Source organism: Anolis carolinensis, chromosome 3, assembly GCF_035594765.1.
Source record: "Anolis carolinensis isolate JA03-04 chromosome 3, rAnoCar3.1.pri, whole genome shotgun sequence".
NCBI lineage: Eukaryota > Metazoa > Chordata > Lepidosauria > Squamata > Dactyloidae > Anolis > Anolis carolinensis.
The window spans coordinates 184,200,430-184,217,600 of NC_085843.1; the positions used below are offsets into that span (position 1 = coordinate 184,200,430).

Consider the following 17,171-nt stretch of genomic DNA (forward strand, 5'->3'; position numbering starts at 1 on the left):
CCTCAGCTAAGGATAATGTGTCTTCTCTGAATGAATGCCTGAAGGAGGAAATGGGATGGACGAAAAAAACAAAAACAAATTGAGACTGAATCCAGACAAAACAGAGGTGCCTGCCATCAAGGGTCTTAATCTGTGAGTGGAGGTGTGTCAATCAGTTTTGAATGGAGTTACATTCCCCCTAAAAGACTGTGTTCGCAGCTTGGGAATGCTCCTTGATCCATCTCTCCAAATGTCTTCCAAAGTAGATGCAATGATCCTCTGATTTTTTATTTTTTTTTACAAAGAAAAGGTAACCCACCATGGAAATTTCAGGATGCTCTTTTTTGGTACCTTTCTCTAAATGAGTGACGTTAGACTTTCAGTTTACTAAAACAAAGAAAATGTTTTCAATAATCTTCAAATTTAGAACTACAAGGAGATGTTTTCACACCTGTTGCAGTTTGATCAATATGCCCTCACACTAAAATGACTTTATGGGGAGATCCTGTTTTAAAGATCAGGGGAAAATTTATGAAAGATATGGGAAAAATAGGATTTCAATCTTAAACCAATTAATGATTTTGATGAATTCTTTGGGTATTTTGATGATTTCTTTCAGTCCTTTTCAAATTTTGCAACATCAGTTTAATCTACATTCATTAGCCAAACTGCAATATTTACTTTAAAAAATTTTTTTTTGAATCGTACAAGTAGACTACAACACATTTCTTTATGATGTTTTTTCTTTCTTATATATATAAGAAAGAAAAAAATCTATATATATTCGCCTCCTTCCGGTGTCACCAATTGTTTACACCTTATTAATTTCAGAATTAATAATAGAACAACAATATTTACAATGACAACATCTGTTACAATCTAAGTTTGGCCCGGCAACTTAGTTCCCTTGAGACTTGATTAATTTGAAAACACTTTCTGAAGCAGACTGCATACTTATGTTAATGATCTATATAATTTTTATTATCCTAAAAATGCCATATGTATTATTCAGTCCTTTAATCAACCCAGACAACTTAAGGAAAAATACAATTTCAAATCTGGTAAAGCTAATTCTGCTAGTTGCTTAACATCTTGGATATTTCATTCTTGATTTCTTCCCCTGCCAAGATGTCGTAAGACATCTTTATGGATTTCTATACAAGAGCATTTTATAGAACTGATAAGTATGCAAAAGGGAAATGGTTAACATACCAAGACCTTTTACTATTTGATAAGGAACAGTACATAATAAAATCAAATGAAGAATTGATATCAGAGGGATGTAATTTTCAAAAGTTATTATATAGACAGATTCTGGAGAGGTTTAAAATGGATAGAAGCAATATGGTTTTGATTAGAACAAATAGAAATTTGAATCGCCATTATGCTCCTTCCTTGGAAACTGGATGGCAATCTGTCAAAGACTTTGTACTTTTCCTGTATGGCAGGGGGTTGGACTAGATGGCCCATGTGGTTTCTTCTAACTCTTATTATTCTATGATTCTATGAACAGATTATGAACATTTGATTGGTAGGATGTAGAAATCATTATTAAAAATTGAAATGGAGAAGGAACAAATTAAGGACTGTATAGTAAAAAGGGCATAACATTTTGGATATAGAATTAAGATCACTCTGTGTTATGATCTGAAGGGAGTATTTTTAATAAAATGATGTATTGTTATTTGGCTATGGAAAAATTGGGTAAAATGTACGAAGATGTTAATAACATAAGTTGGAAACTTAAGCAGCAAAGGGAACATTGTATCATATATGGTAAACTTGTGACAAAGAAAAAAGAAAAGAAACATATACCAATACATTGTCTGATTCATGAGATACTTTAGAGAAAATCATATAAAAATCATAATCATTGTTGCTGGGACTGATGGATGAACAGAGGAAACCTTGGAGAGTGCTACACTTGATTACTGAAGCAAGATTGTTGGATGTGAGAAATGGAAGAATATGGAAATTTCAACACAGAAATATCGGATAATTAAAATTTTTGAATTGGCAGAAATTAATTATTTTGACAAGACAAAAAATCATGCGAGTTTTCTGAAAAATTCGGAACCACTGATTTTTTTGATTTTTTTGGCAAGAAAAAGGTGAGAAGATATTAATTATGGGCTTTGAGAATTATTTCCCCTCAAGGTGAACAGTTGCATTACACTCTAAATCAGCTCCTCTACTGATTTGTATAGCCCACTGTTACAACAAAATCCCTATGAGTATTGCAGTGCATCAGCCAAACTGTCATCTTGGCTGACCAGAGCAAGTTGCTGGTGTTTAACTGCCTCCCTCTGTGCTATTTTTGTAGCACGATGCTTTCAGTTACTTTCACATATCATTCTATTTCCCTGCTTATTAATGAGTCCAGAGAAGGTGGGGAAAGAAGCTACAGGAAAGCTAAGAAAGAGAGAGGATAGAGTCCACTTAGGATCAAGCAAGTAAAATTAAATTTGAAAAATTACTTACAGAAGAATAAAAAGGATGACCAGACTAGTAAAAGTATTAACAAAGCAAATTAATAAACTAGCTAACATTTCAATTATGTCAACAACAAAAAACAATCAAGGTAATCACTACCAAAAAGCTTTTTCAAATGTATAAGTTAAACTAGAAAGAAAAAAAAACATCTCATGGCAAGTAATCTAATCGGAATATTCATCCAGATGAAGGCCCTGCTAAATTCAGGAGAGCTTGATCCCAGTCGTGCAAAAAGAGCACTGCAGCCTAAATTCATTTTGTACTCACCTCTGTATGCAGTATCATTCTGGTAAGAGTGATTGTCTTTTTCTTGTTCCTCTTTTTCTTGTTCATTTTCTTCTCTCTCCTCAGAGGGAGACTGGAAAACCTCTTGAATGCCAGCCTTTAATTCGTCACTTTCCCCATCTATCTCAAAAGTGGATTCCCCCTGTGGCATAGGTCGCTCTTCTTCTAAATTATCAAAGGGCTCATTCAGAACTTCGGTGGTTTCAGAAATTGTCTCTGTTGTAACACTGCTATTAATCTTTCTGCGTTTACGACCTCTTTTCTTTTTCAGTACGAAAGATCTCTAAAAGTAATTTCAAAAATATGAAAGTTGGAGAAAATAATTAAAATCTTCTAGAATGTGCTATCAAGGAAATGTATACACTGAGAAAGTCCTACAAGTATGCATCCTTTTCATTTATTTATTTGTTGCATCTTGTCTTCAAAAAGATCAAGGCAGTGTAGATTTCTGTCCCACTCCTGACATTTGGGATGCTCAGAATGAAAGAGTTTGACTGGATCAAAACCACTACCAAGCAGGTCTCTTAAATGTACACTAGCTAAAGCCACTTGATTTCCAATGATCCTGTCAAGGGACCAACAAGGAGGAGCAATGACAATGACCATGTTGCTTTTCCCTTTTTCTATGTGTTTTTTTTCTAGTTGGGAGGCAAATAACTAATGTGAGGTGGGAACAGATTATCTCTTTTGTTTGTATTTTGGAGAGAATTGTTACTACAGTTTGTAGATATGTGAGACATACATTTTGTTTGCATTTCAATAAAAATGCATTAAATTCATACTATAGGAATCCATCTATCAAAATCCATGAATTTCCAAAGTTTGTGATATAATTAGTACACACATATATACACAGTAGAGTCTCGCTTATCCAATGTAAACGGGTCAGCAGAATGTTGGATAAGCGAATATGTTGGATAATAAGGAAGGATTAAGGAAAAGCCTATTAAACATCAAATTAGGTTATGATTTTACAAATTAAGCACCAAAACATCATGTTATACAACAAATTTGACAGAAAAAGTAGTTCAATATGCAGTAATGTTATGTAGTAATTACTGTATTTACGAATTTAGCACCAAAATATCACGATGTGTTGAAAACATTGACTACAAAAATGCGTTGGATAATCCAGAAAGTTGGATAAGCGAGTGCTGGATAAGTGAGACTCAACTGTATATATATATCCTTAATTCACTGAAAAATTGCTTGAATGCATGCATCTGAAAAAATACCCAATTCCTTGTTTTAAATAAGAAAACAGAATGTCCAGACTCTCGCCAAGTCTCTAACTTAACTTAACTTAACTTTCATTACCCATCCTAATTCCATGTCTACCTCCTCAGTCACACCTCCACTTCCTTCAAAAATATGATATTGTACCTAGATAGTTAACAGTACACCAAATGGAAATGCTGTAAAATTGGCAGGAACTTTACAATGTAGTCCACCAACTTCAGAATAAACTCAACAGGTAAATGAAAAAGGGAGTACTTAGCACCTGTTATAATCTGATATGGAAGATCTCACACTATTATCAAGAGTTCCCCTAAGGTCTATGAGCTCTGTTGAGGAGATCCATTGAAAAGAGTGGCCCTATAGTTTGTTGGTTTTTCTGATGATGGAGGCTGAAGATATTTTGATGAGAACTGAATTAACAAACATACTAACATTGATGGAGGGCCCCATGAATGTTCAAATGTGATGCTGGTGCAGGCCAATTAATACCTCTCCAGAAATGCAGCAATTAAATGGGCCCTTCCCAGCAGCCTAGTCTAATATCCATGAATTTCATAATATGGCACTGCTTGATAAAAAAACTAATTTTAATAAAGTCTGGATGGTCGTAGGAAGAGGATTGATGCACCTGTTTGTGGGGAAAGGGTTCAGAGGAATAGGGTATAACAAAGATGAAAAAGTAAAACCCGATGAAGCTTGCCTTGTGTCTCTTAAGTGAAAGAGCTTTAGATGTACAGTAGAGTCTCACTTATCCAACACTCGCTTATCCAACGTTCTGGATTATCCAACGCATTTTTGTAGTCAATGTTTTCAATACATTGTGATATTTTGGTGCTAAATTCGTAAATACAGTAATTACTACATAGCATTACTGCATATTGAACTACCTTTTCTGTCAAATGTGTTGTATAACATGATGTTTTGGTGCTTAATTTGTAAAATCATAATGTAATTTGATGTTTAATAGGCTTTTTCTTAATCCCTCCTTATTATCCAACATATTCGCTTATCCAACGTTCTGCTGGCCCATTTATGTTGGATAAGTGAGACTCTGCTGTATCTTTCTTTTTGGCCTTTGTGGTCTTTCAAGCTCAAAAAAATCTATGACTCTGTGGGTTAAATATATGCTGGGTATCCTTGAACAAAAATATGTTTACAAAACGTCCTGTCAAGATCCCAAGCAATTTTAAGCAGACTTGGGTAAAAGGTATGGGAACATTTGGTGTAGTATACTGATCCATCTCCCATTTGAACTTTGGAAGAAAATATACTTTTAATTATTGAACATTTCTCCCCCTATGAATTTCTGCTGCTTCCCTCCATATGTGCCAAAGTCAAAACTTGTAAACAAGCTGCTATACAAATGTGTAGGAACAGCTTTTAAAATCTTGATCCATCTCCACAATAAGAAGTATTTTTTTCTTTGCGCTTCTATTTATACGCGATGAGCAAACTGTTTCAAAGAAAACTGACAGCTACACTGGCAGTCTCCAGCACATACAGACACTTCACTCTGTAAGGAAAGTCACATTATCAAGCTAATTTAAAACTGGCTTAGCATCTAAAATATCTTCAGTAGTGATCAAGTAAAATGTATTAAAAACCCCAAAAACCAATGCCAATTAAATTTTTACCCAAACATTTTGATCACAAGAAAGCAGATATGAAAATATAAAGAACTGGGTTTGAACCAGCAATAAGGCATTGAAGCTTTTAACTCCTCAATAATGGAATCTTTCAATTGGAAATAAAAGGGGAAATTGCTTTTTTTTGAAGCTTAAGTATTAATTGCATACCATTGAAATATTTCAGTTACTAAAGGATACAATGTTACCAGCAATAACATTAGATTACACAATAAACCGGTTATTGAAAGTGTGTTCAAATAGGGGGTGATATGGATTAAGCATGGTTTCCTCTAAATATGTACATTTCTAAGCAAAACAGGCATCCTACACTGTATTAACAATAAAGAGTATGGAACTAAAGAGTACACTATGACCCCCACCCTCCTAAGGATTCAATATCAATGGTTTAATTTACACATGGACCAAAAAAGATGCCCCTTCTGAAGGTTTCTGTGGGCCTCTCTGGGTCCACCACTGTTATTCTATGTATGTTTCCAGTCCAAATATAGTCAAAATATAAGGTTTGCTATTATCTACAGCTACATTTGGGAATGTATCCCTTGTGGGAATGGGGATTGTACCATAGTTATTTATATTATATTAATGTCAAGTGCAAAAGTATGACTAGTAAAAAAAGCAGCATGGTCAAGTTCAGACAGAATACTTCATGGACAAGGCGAATTTAGGATTGGGATAAGACACAAAAACAATGCTGTTATGCTAGTGCCAAAAATGTGTTGTTGCCATTGTGTGCTTTTAAGTTGTTTCTGACTTACAGAGTCCCTAAAGCAAACGTCTTATGAAATTTTCTTGACAGGATTTGATCAAAGAGGGTTTCCCTTTGCCTTCCTCTGAGGCTAAGAGTGTGACTTGCACCACGTGAGTTTTCATGGCTGAACGGGAATTTGAGCCCTAGTCTCCAGAGTCATAGGCCTGTCTACACTGAAGCTAACTTCAAACTTAGGCAGGCAGACAATAAATTTCCACAAAAGCACACAAATGAAAGCCCTTAATGTGCATCCATGCTCTGTGGTTTGTATAATAACCATCCTGACCTCAAATGGGTTCCACAATTTCCTATGTAATCATTTGCATAGTGAAATGACTTTGTTTGATACTGGTTTGAAACTGTATGAAATAGTCAATGTAGATGAGGCCTATGTTCAGTGCTCAAACCACTACATCATACTGACATCTCAAGAAAATTGACTGTAATTTCTGTAAAGCCATATTCTACTAAATTGCAGGACAACAAACAGTACTTCCTCAAATCCAATGCTCACCATTTTTTTGGCTAAATTACCTCCCCAAAATTAGGGTGCACACTAGATTTGCATAATATGGTAATCTTATTGTTGAGCCAAAGCAATAGGGGAAGCTCCCTCAGGAGAGCCTGGAGCTACTATTAAAGTTAAAGTGGATTCATCCCACAGCACAGATGCACCCTAGGTTTTCTTTTCCATTGCTGAAAGCTTTTGTGTTCTAACACTTTTTAAAAAAAATGAATTATAAGCATGCACCTTTTTTGTCCAAATTACAAAGTGTGCACTTTTGGCCACTGCTCATTTCATTCGCCAGCAAATACTTTTTTTGGTTTCAGGGTTTTGAAATTGAAGGTGCACATGAGATTTGATGGCGCATTAGACTTGAGTAAATACGGGTACTTTCCAAATACATTTCAATAGATATCACTTACAGCCAGTAGATGGCAATATTTTAATATGACTTTTAGAAAGCTAAAAGGGAATAGCAATAAAGTATCAAAAGACATTTAAGATGAATTAGGAAAAATTAATTGTGCAATGAATTCTGTCTGCAGTTGTTACAATTGTCTTTAACCAGTCATTCCATAACCATATAATCTGCTTCCATTTTTTAACTATTTACCTTTCTTTTCATAGCAAGTAACTGCAATTTTGCCAGCCTTGGCGAAGAATTTTGATGATGTCCATCCATAATCTCTTCCTCTTCTTCCTCCTCCTCCTCCTCCTCCTCATCTCCACTGCTTTCTTTTGGTGGATCTGTGGCTTGCCCTTTCTCTGCTATTGCTGATACATTCTCTGTAGGTCGCAAATACTTGTTTTTAGATTGCACTTTTGCCGACAATTGCCTGTTAGCTCGTTTGGAGAACAGCTCTTGCTCTTCTTTTTCCCAGCAACTTGCTTGTTCCATCAGTCGCTCAGCCTGAAGAGCAGAGAGCATATAACAGAAAGTTAACAACCATTATTTTTTCAGTCAAGAGTGAGGAACATGTGTTGGTCAACTGTTATTGGAATGATATTATCTTCAGCTCTTGCTAGCACAGCCAGTGGGAGGGGATTATTTATTTATTTATTTAAAGCATTTATATTCCGCCCTTCTCACCCCAAAGGGTACTCAGGGCCAGAACCGGCCCTAGGTATTTTTCAAGTGTAGGCGAACAGAATTTTGGCACACACACCCCACCAAACCAATCACTGAAAAATAAGTGTTGGATAAGCTAAAATGTTTGATAATAAGGAGGGATTAAGGAAAAGCCTATTAAACATCAAATTACATTAAGATTTTACAAATTAAGCACTAAAACATCATGCTTTACAACAAATCAACAGAAAAAGCAGGCCACAGGAGACAGGAGTTGCCTCGATGGCGCCCCCAATACGATGGTGCCACAGGCAACTGCCTAGTTGGCCTGGCGGTTGAACCGCCTCTGCTCAGGGCTGAGCACAACATATAAACAGCAAACATTCAATGCCGGAACATAAAATAAACTATAAACTATAAATATACATTAACAATAAAATCAGTTGTCTGCACTTTAAAATCAATCATTTAAAACCATCACAGATCAGCCCTACTGGATGGGAGTTGCAGTTACTGTTGTTGTTGTTGTTGTTGTTGAGTTACAACAAGTCAGCTCTGAATACCATAAAACAACCGCATGTCATTTACTTCATCTCAATGGCTGTACCAGGAGAAGAAACCAAAGAAGACTACCTTTAAGGGGGCATTTAGCTCCATTATTGTGGTAAATTGATTTTAAATGTTGTGGTACTAACATACATCGCCTTAAACAACTTCCTAAAGATAAAGGATCTTAGTGGCCTAAAACACATGTGAGCCTCCATACAATCTTACTGGAGTCCATGTACCTAAGAGCAATTTAGAAGCAGTGTGTGAAAATACAGAATAAACAATTCAAAACTTTGTATGTGCAACATTGCAGTGTAAATCAGTGGAGATATACACACAAATCAATAGTATGTTATGCCATGTCCACTGTGCTGCATAAGAAGACAAGGCAATTCAATATCATTTAATGAGTTATGCCATCTACTTTCATGAAGGCTTAGGGTGTAGTTGTCAGTCTTGGAGTCTACTATTACCTCTTTTTCAGCTTCTCTTTCTTCCTCAGAAACTGCTGCATTAGGAACTAAAAGGGGGGTCCACCTCAAGCTTTCTGGATCTACTTCATTGATGCGTGGATTGGTTTTGAGTTTCTCCATGTGACTTGAAATCAGTTTCTCCCTTTTAATTACCACAAATCTACAATTTAAACACATCTGATATTAGGAGAAATATATATAAATAAATAAACAGGGTTGGGGGCATTTCATACTGCAGCAGGTTTTGATATAGGATGGAAATTTATGAAATGTATATCCCTCCTTATCACAAGATTGCACACAAGTAATGACAGCTTATAGCCATTTTCATTAAACTGCAATTCCTTTTCCTGAAATAGGCTGCAGTATACAGGTCACCGAGACTGACGAAGTATCAAGCACCATACATAATTGTGCTAAGAACAATATACATCAACATTTAGATCAGGGCAGTGTTTTCCAAAAGCTGATCTTTTAGATATTTTGGTCTCAGTTCCTAGAATTACTGGCCAATGTGGCTGGGAAATCTGGGAGGTGAGGCCTCAGACATTGGGAAGACTATAGATTGGAAATTGGTGGGTTAGTGTATTGCACTGTATCACTACATGCTACCATGTTGCTTATTTATTTATTTCTGGAATTTCTATGCCACCTTTCTCCCGGCGGAGCCAAGGCAGCTCACAACATATTTAAAATATACAATATAACATAAAACCATTAGCTAAAACAAACCATAACAATTACATGAATGCTCCATAGCCTCATCCATCTAAACAAGTGGTTCTCAACCTGGGGTCCCCAGATGTTTTTGGCCTTCAACTCCCAGAAATCCTAACAGCTGGTAAACTGGCTGGGATTTCTGGGAGTTGTAGGCCAAAAACATCTGGGGACCCCAGGTTGAGAACCACTGATCTAAACTATTAAAATTAAACCAAATTAAAATCCATCTAAAATTCCTGTACAGCCACCAGGTGCTCAGACTTGGCTAAATTGAATTAAAATCTGTTTCAAACAGGAAAATCTTCACTTATGAAACATTAAAATTAAAGTGACCATGTATACAAACTGATCTACTCATCACCTAATCTTTTTAAATGTCCACAATGAAAACAGAGGGAATGTTACAGAGGGAAAGAAACAAGGATGTGTGCCTTGGTAATTCACTTTTCCTCTAAGAAAACAAACAGGCATTCAGGATCAGAGTAAGTTCCTCATCTGGAACCAGATATACTAGGAATTACATTTTTTCTTGTATCATGTTAAAAGAGAGTGTTCAGGACTGAACAATTCTTTGCAGAGCAATTTCTCCATAGGAAGTTTTCACAAGAAAATAAAGCAGGCCTGCACAACTCGTGGCCTTTTGAACTTCAGCTCCCAGAATCCCAGACCCATAAGGCTGGAGAGTCACTGGGTTATTCAGGCCTGAAATAGAGTCTATCCTACAAGGCCTGAAAATATTTGCATTCTGAAATCCAAAATACTCCAAAATAATCCACCTAGGTGGCTGAGATAGTGACTCCTTGGCTTTCTGGTTCGTTATAAAACAATTGTCTCATGCACAGCATAAGTACTGAGTACAAAATTATATTCAGGCTACATGTTTAAGGTACACATGAAACATGAATTAATTTTATGTTTAGATTTGGGTCTCATCTCCAAGATATCTCATTAGGACTATGTAAGTATTCCAAAAATAAATAAATAAAACAAAATCAAGGAATACTTCTGGCCCAAAGTATTTTGGATAAGACATACTCAACCTGGAATAACTTTTGGTCATGTTGATTGAGCTGTTTGGGGGCTATAAGACAAAATATTTAGAAGGCGCCAAGTGAGGAAGGAATTATTTGAAGTATGCTATTTCTTGCAAATTACATGAAAGATGGGGATGGGATAGGGGTGGGAAAAGGCTCTTTAGATGTGGAAACAGAATTAGGTTTGGAAATAATGAGAAGGTCTGGGCAAATGACTATATTTTTTCCCACAATGAAAAACCTTTTGAAGAAAGGGTTACTAAAAAAATCCCTACTACAAGACAAAAAAGCCTTGTCTTAAAATCATATTCAGAAGTTCAAATCGAAGTCTAAAAATGTTCCACAAAAATTTAAATTAGGGGGATATGATAAAAATGACTGCTATCTGAGGACATCTTTGTTGATCATTAATTAATGTTGCTCTGTCAAATCAAGAAATCACTTCTTCCAGCAGGTATTGATTTCTTTAATTGAAAAAGGAAATAAATCCCAGCAACAAACAATAAATATGAAGACTTGGACTACGTCTAGTGAAAGTTATTACATACAAATAGATCAATTTCAATTCCATTAAAATCCCTCATAAATACTAATACAGTAACAGAAAGGGTCAAGGTTATTAAATGCTCTACATCTGTTACAAACAATACAATGGTAAATACTAGCTGTGGTTACTGTCTTTCTTTTAAAATCAGGATCACTGCTGGAAAATCAGAGCTAAAAACTAAAAAGACATGCTAATTTTTGCTTATTTAGGTTGAAGGTAAAGGTTTCCCCTGACATTAAGTCCAGTCATGTCTGACTATGGGGGTTGGTGCTCATCTCCATTTCTAAACCGAAGAGCCAGCGTTGCCTGTAGACACCTCCAAGGTCATGTGGCCGGCATGACTGTATGGAGCGCCGTTACCTTCCCGCCGGAGCGGTACCTATTGATCTACTCACATAGGCATGTTTTCGAACTGCTAGGTTGGCAGGAGCTGGAGCTAACAGCGGCTGCTCACGCCACTCCTGGGGTTTGAACCTGGGACCTTTCGGTCTCCAGCTCAGTGCTTTAACGCACTTCGCCACTGGGGCTCCTTTTATTTAGGTTATCATTGCCTAAATATTTTAAATCCAGATGAGCCAAGTTTATCTGGTAACTGTTCCCTTATATTTGGTTCTTAATTCATCTAAATGGCTTCTAGCTGTAGTGCAACAACAGGATTTATTACAAAAGCCTTTTAGGTCAAAATGCTTTTGGTTTTGTACACATGGTTCTACTTCAATTGAGGCTGTTGTTTTTTCTTGTTTCCATTATAGTGTGATCTTATGCACATCTCACACATTGGAATCATACAGGGCAGAGAGAGATACAAGGGAAGAGTCTATCAAAATACTATCAAATGGAAAGAGCAAAACACGGTGCATATCATCCCCTGTCTCCAAGACCAAATAACCTGGATAGCTGGAGTGACAATCAACCTGGGTAGAAAATGCCATTGTTGACTGCAAATGGAAAAAACAAGGGCCATCCAGAACTTGACCGTGTATAAGAATGCTGACGTGGCCTGTATTACAGAGACCTGGTTGGGTGAGACTGGGGGGATTAATCTTTCTCTGTCTCCAAGATTTTTATGTACAGCTGCAGGGGCAACCTCGAGGGCAGGGAAGTGGAGTTGAAGTGGTCTACCATGATTCCATCCTCCTGACCAGATATTCCATCCCATAGACAAGAGGACTCCAATGTGTAAACATAAAGGTGGGCAGCCCAGACAGATTGGAGATTCTGCTAGTGTACCGTTCACCCCGTTGCTCAACAGTCTCTCTTCCTGAGCTAGTTAGAGTGTTCTCAGGATTGGTGTTGGGAGTCTCCGAAATTAATAGTGTTGGGAGGTTTCAACATCCATGCTGATACTGGCCTGTCAGGAGTGACTCAGGACTTCAAGACCTCAATGACAACCATAGTTCTGCCCAAGTGGTGTCTGATCCTATTCATGTTGCTGGGCACACTCTGGGCCTTGTTTTCTGTACTGGATGGGATATTAAAGATTGTGGTATGGAGGAATTCTCTACAATTCCATTATCATGGACCAATCATTACCTGGTCAGGTTTAGACTCAGTGGGACTCAAAACCTCCCACGGGGATGGGGGTCTATTGGGATGGTCTACCCTAGGGAGCTCATGGATCCAGGTTCATCCTTGCTCTCCTTGGCTTAGCAAACTGGCCAGAAAGGAACTGGCAGTATGGATGAAGGGTGCCTCCTTAGTTAATAAGACAGAATTCCAACTTGCCTAAAGGAGAAAATTGTTGTCCCATAAATATGGGGTCTGACAAAATAGAACCCCAAATCTAAGACCTCTAAAAACAATGTCAATTATGAGGTTGTGGACCAAAGAAAATGAGCCGGGAAGGGGGGGCAGGGGGAAGAGACGACTAAAAGCTTCTAATGTGTTGATGCAGAGTGTTCAACTAAACTATTAGTCATCCAGCAATTCTAAGAATTGTAAGATAGAGAAGTGCTCATCCTACCCCTTTAGGCAATTGTTCTTTTCCCTAAGATACAGATTCCTGGCTAAAGCTCTGGAATATTTTTAAATTGCTTTGTGCTGCCCAAATACCTGCATAATGTGTCCATAAAAAGAAAGCAAAACAAGATTGAGTCAGATATTCCACTGTATCCTTGTAGGAGGGCTCACTATGGCAGATGAGCAGTGATCCTTTCTCTCCATAGGGAAGTCATTGCAGTATTCTTATCACCAAGAGGTCATGGGGGAAGCACCGTCTGTATATTGATCTGCTGTAAGACCATGTCCCTGCTATGCCCTAAGTTACTTCACATGATCCACAGAAGACAGTTTGGGGATCAGAAGTGAAGAATCTGCAGTCCTGTAAAACTCATAATTTCAAATGCTTGCTGATTTCAATCAGAGTCCAAGAACTTCTAGAAGGTCACACGTTCCCCATTTCTATTCTTTGCTTGTATCATTTTGAACATTGCTCCGTGAAGAGTAAGAGATGGCTCTTTAGATCTCATAGGAGTCTGTTCAGCTGTCTCAGTTCTTAGAATCATAAAGCTGGAAGAATGCACATGGGCCATCCAGTCCAACCCCCTGCCATATAGGAACACAGAATCAAAGTACCTTGACAGGATAATCTGTTACTCTTGTTAGAGAAAATATTCTAGTTGGACCTTTTTTTTTCTTTTCCTTCACTTTCTTCCTATGCTAATGAAGATATATAACAATACCCCCCCCCCCCAATCTTCGGCAATACAACAGACTCATGTGTAGAACTATTTAACTAACATAGTTCCATAACTATATCCTATACTATATCCTGTGATGTTACCATCTTTCCCTTCTTTTTTCCCTTTTTAATTGTTTATTTATTTATTTGAAAACAAAATAAAAACTTATTTGCAACAAAGTACTTTGACAGATGGTCAATTTTTGCTGGATGCTTTCCATATCTCAGGCTGGATCTAAACTGCCATATAATGCAGTTTGGGCTTAATAAAACTACTTCACTGACCACAAAATGTAGTTCAAACTTCATTATCTGGCAGTGCAGAATCAGCTTCAGAGAGACAGCTAGAAATGAGTAGAACCTTGCATCTTCACCTTATCTTTTCTCCTTCCCATTCCCTCCAAAGAGAACCAACCTTCTGAAGGAAAGACATACACAAAAAACTGCCATTCTTCTCTAAACTAGGAATAGTCTACCCTCACGTTGGGCATTCTATTTTTGTTCCTGCTGATGTAGTTCTGACTGACAGGTTTGTCTCAATCCAGAATGCCTTCTTCTCTGTTTTTCACAATGTTCTTATATAAAAGGCAGAATAAACTCTAGGGAAAGATATGTAATGACACAAGTGGGCTATCAAATACAATTCAAAAGATAATAAAGAAATGTAAAGTTTACTGACTTTTCTTCTCTCCTGTCTATCATCCTGTGCTGCTGTAGGGTGGTAGCAATGTCATGGGGACACATCCCAGTTGCTCGGCTCATTCCTTTGATGCTGATCTGTTTCTCGTGATGGCAATAAAGATATTCCAGTACAACACTTTTCCAATAGGCCAGGTAGGAAACGCGACCCAGATCAGAGAGTGGCTTTTCAGGTGATCCTGCTTGTCCCTCTCTTCTAGAAAGTAAGTAGCCTAATGAGAAGAGTTGGGAGCAAAAAGTACAAATGTGTCACTAATGGTGTCAACCATGAGCATTTACCAAACATTATTTTAGAATTGCTAGTTTGATTGAAGGACTTTAAAAAGTAAGAATTCAGTGGTGAATAATTACATCATAGGCAGGCAATCTTTTTTCCTCAATGGTAGTCAGTCAGGCTCAATACAGTATATAAAACTGAAGTCAGTGGTGGGAAGATAAAATGAGCAGTCCCTCATTTTCTCCATCTCTTTTGTACATTTTGCTTCTTTCTCTCTTTACAAGATCCCTTGTTTTCTCTATCCAACTAGCTGCTAAAGAAGGAACACACTACTCTTTCTAGACATCTGAATTAACTTCATGTAGAGGGTTTTAAAAATTAAACTGAGGGTTACATATAGCCCTAATGCTACAGGTTGCTCATATGGAAAAAATATCAAAGAATACTGTAGAATATCTTCTTGCCAAATGCCTTGAATAAAACAACTAAAGGACAAGACTTTGTATTGGTAAAAACCACAGTTTTAAAAAACTTTAAAAACCCAAAGTTTGAAAGCTTTTTTAAAAAATTAGATCATGCAAATTCCTCCCCTGCCAATGCACACGTGTGTGTTCCACACAAATATCCCTTCCTAAGCAAAAATAACAAAAGAAAACAAAACTATACCTTTAAGTAGAGCAAGAGGACAAAGGCAATAACAACTAAAGACAATAAGGACTTCAGCGGTCTATTCCAAAATAGAAAGTGCACTTGAAAACCTCATTTATTGTTTGCTTCCCAAATGAAATCATGATATTGTGGAATCTACAAATCCAAGGGTCCCTGGTTACAATCTTAGGAACATCGTTTTAGCACTCATCCCTCCCTCAAGTATTTCTCCTCTTGGATATGATCTTAGGAGCATAATTTCTGCAGAACACTTCTCCCTCAATACCAAGGATTACTCCTTCCTCTTTTCACAACAATTTTTTAACTTAGTAATTAATTGTTGAAAACACTGTAAGCCAGTTTTGAATTGAAAGTGATTGGGTCTTCATTGCTAATGGAATGGGGATTTGTGATTAGATGGATTTGTATTTTAGCTCTCATAATTGCACTTTTACCAATGTTGTTGTTTATTCATTCAGTCGCTTCTGACTCTTCATGACCTCATGGACCAGCCCACACCAGAGCTCCCTGTCAGCTGTTGCCACCCCCAGCTCCTTCAAGGTCAAGCCAATTTTTACCAATATTGCCACATAAAAAGAATAACTGCAGGATCATAGCATTTCAAATGCAGATGAATAAAAAACAAAATAAGGAGAACAATTCAACATTAAAACACTCAGTGTCACTGCGCTGCAATCATCTTTAAAGCTCACATGCAGGATCTTATAAGAGCAGCCAATATAATCCTACTGATGTGTCTTATCTTGCACAGTCTTAATAAAAATGCTACAAAGGATATTCATAATTTCAGTTCTGTAAAGATACTTAGTGGTTTTTATAAAGTCATCTTTAACATTTCATTTCCAAATTCAAATGAATACATCAACCTTGCTGCACAAAATGCAGAATTAAAAAGCATATAAAAATCAGGTCTCCTTGATGACCTCGTCAATTTCAAATCTGCTCAAACCAATACATACCTCAAAGGGCAGGTGTACCTACATTTTTGTGTGTATGTATATCTTCATTCCCAATGTCAGGCAAAGCTAACCTTTACAACAATCATCCAAGAAATTAAAGCACTTTATTTCTTTATTTATTTCATAGACTTACTGTTCCGCACCATTCTCAATGGAATTATTTTTCTCATTTTCCCATAAAGGAATTTTCTTTCTCCGAATTCTGTACCGTTCTGTGAGATATCCAGAATGGTGGAGAATATCACAGATTCATCAAAAGCACGATAAATGTTACCCCTACTCCCAAACAGTACTAAGTGAAAATATTTGCATGAAAAAACAAACAAAATGTGTTCACTGTTAAAATCAGCTAACTATTGCTTTAGCTATGTTGAAATGTTAATGAAATAGCTTATCAATCATTATACTGTGCTGTTTTTAAAACTGGTTAATCTGGGGAAAATAACATTGTTAGAAATATGGACACCAGGTTTTTGTGGGGGGGGGAGGTTTGCCAAAATTAGTTGGCTCAAATGTTTGAATTCTAGGGGTGCAATAAAAATAAAACAATTACTAGACTAAAAAAATAGGAACCGCTGAAAGAGTTCCAAGAAAAAACTGTTCTATAAACAGGAGCACCAGCTTTCTAACAGCAGTCTTGATTGAAAATGAAATTCT

General features: G+C 36.9%; 1 protein-coding gene across 5 annotated transcripts in view; it reads right to left on the bottom strand.

The window, feature by feature from the left end:
- The window catches only part of kat6b (lysine acetyltransferase 6B), a 112,435-nt gene that overhangs the window by 8,734 nt on the left and 86,530 nt on the right, over positions 1-17,171 (bottom strand). For all 5 annotated transcript variants that reach the window (XM_008114279.3, XM_008114282.3, XM_062977443.1 and 2 more), the window contains 4 exons: positions 14,650-14,881; positions 8,990-9,149; positions 7,512-7,808; positions 2,740-3,040 (listed from right to left, as the gene is read on the bottom strand). In XM_008114279.3, the coding sequence (XP_008112486.2) occupies positions 2,740-3,040; positions 7,512-7,808; positions 8,990-9,149; positions 14,650-14,881 (990 nt within the window). The remainder of the gene's footprint in view (positions 1-2,739; positions 3,041-7,511; positions 7,809-8,989; positions 9,150-14,649; positions 14,882-17,171) is intronic.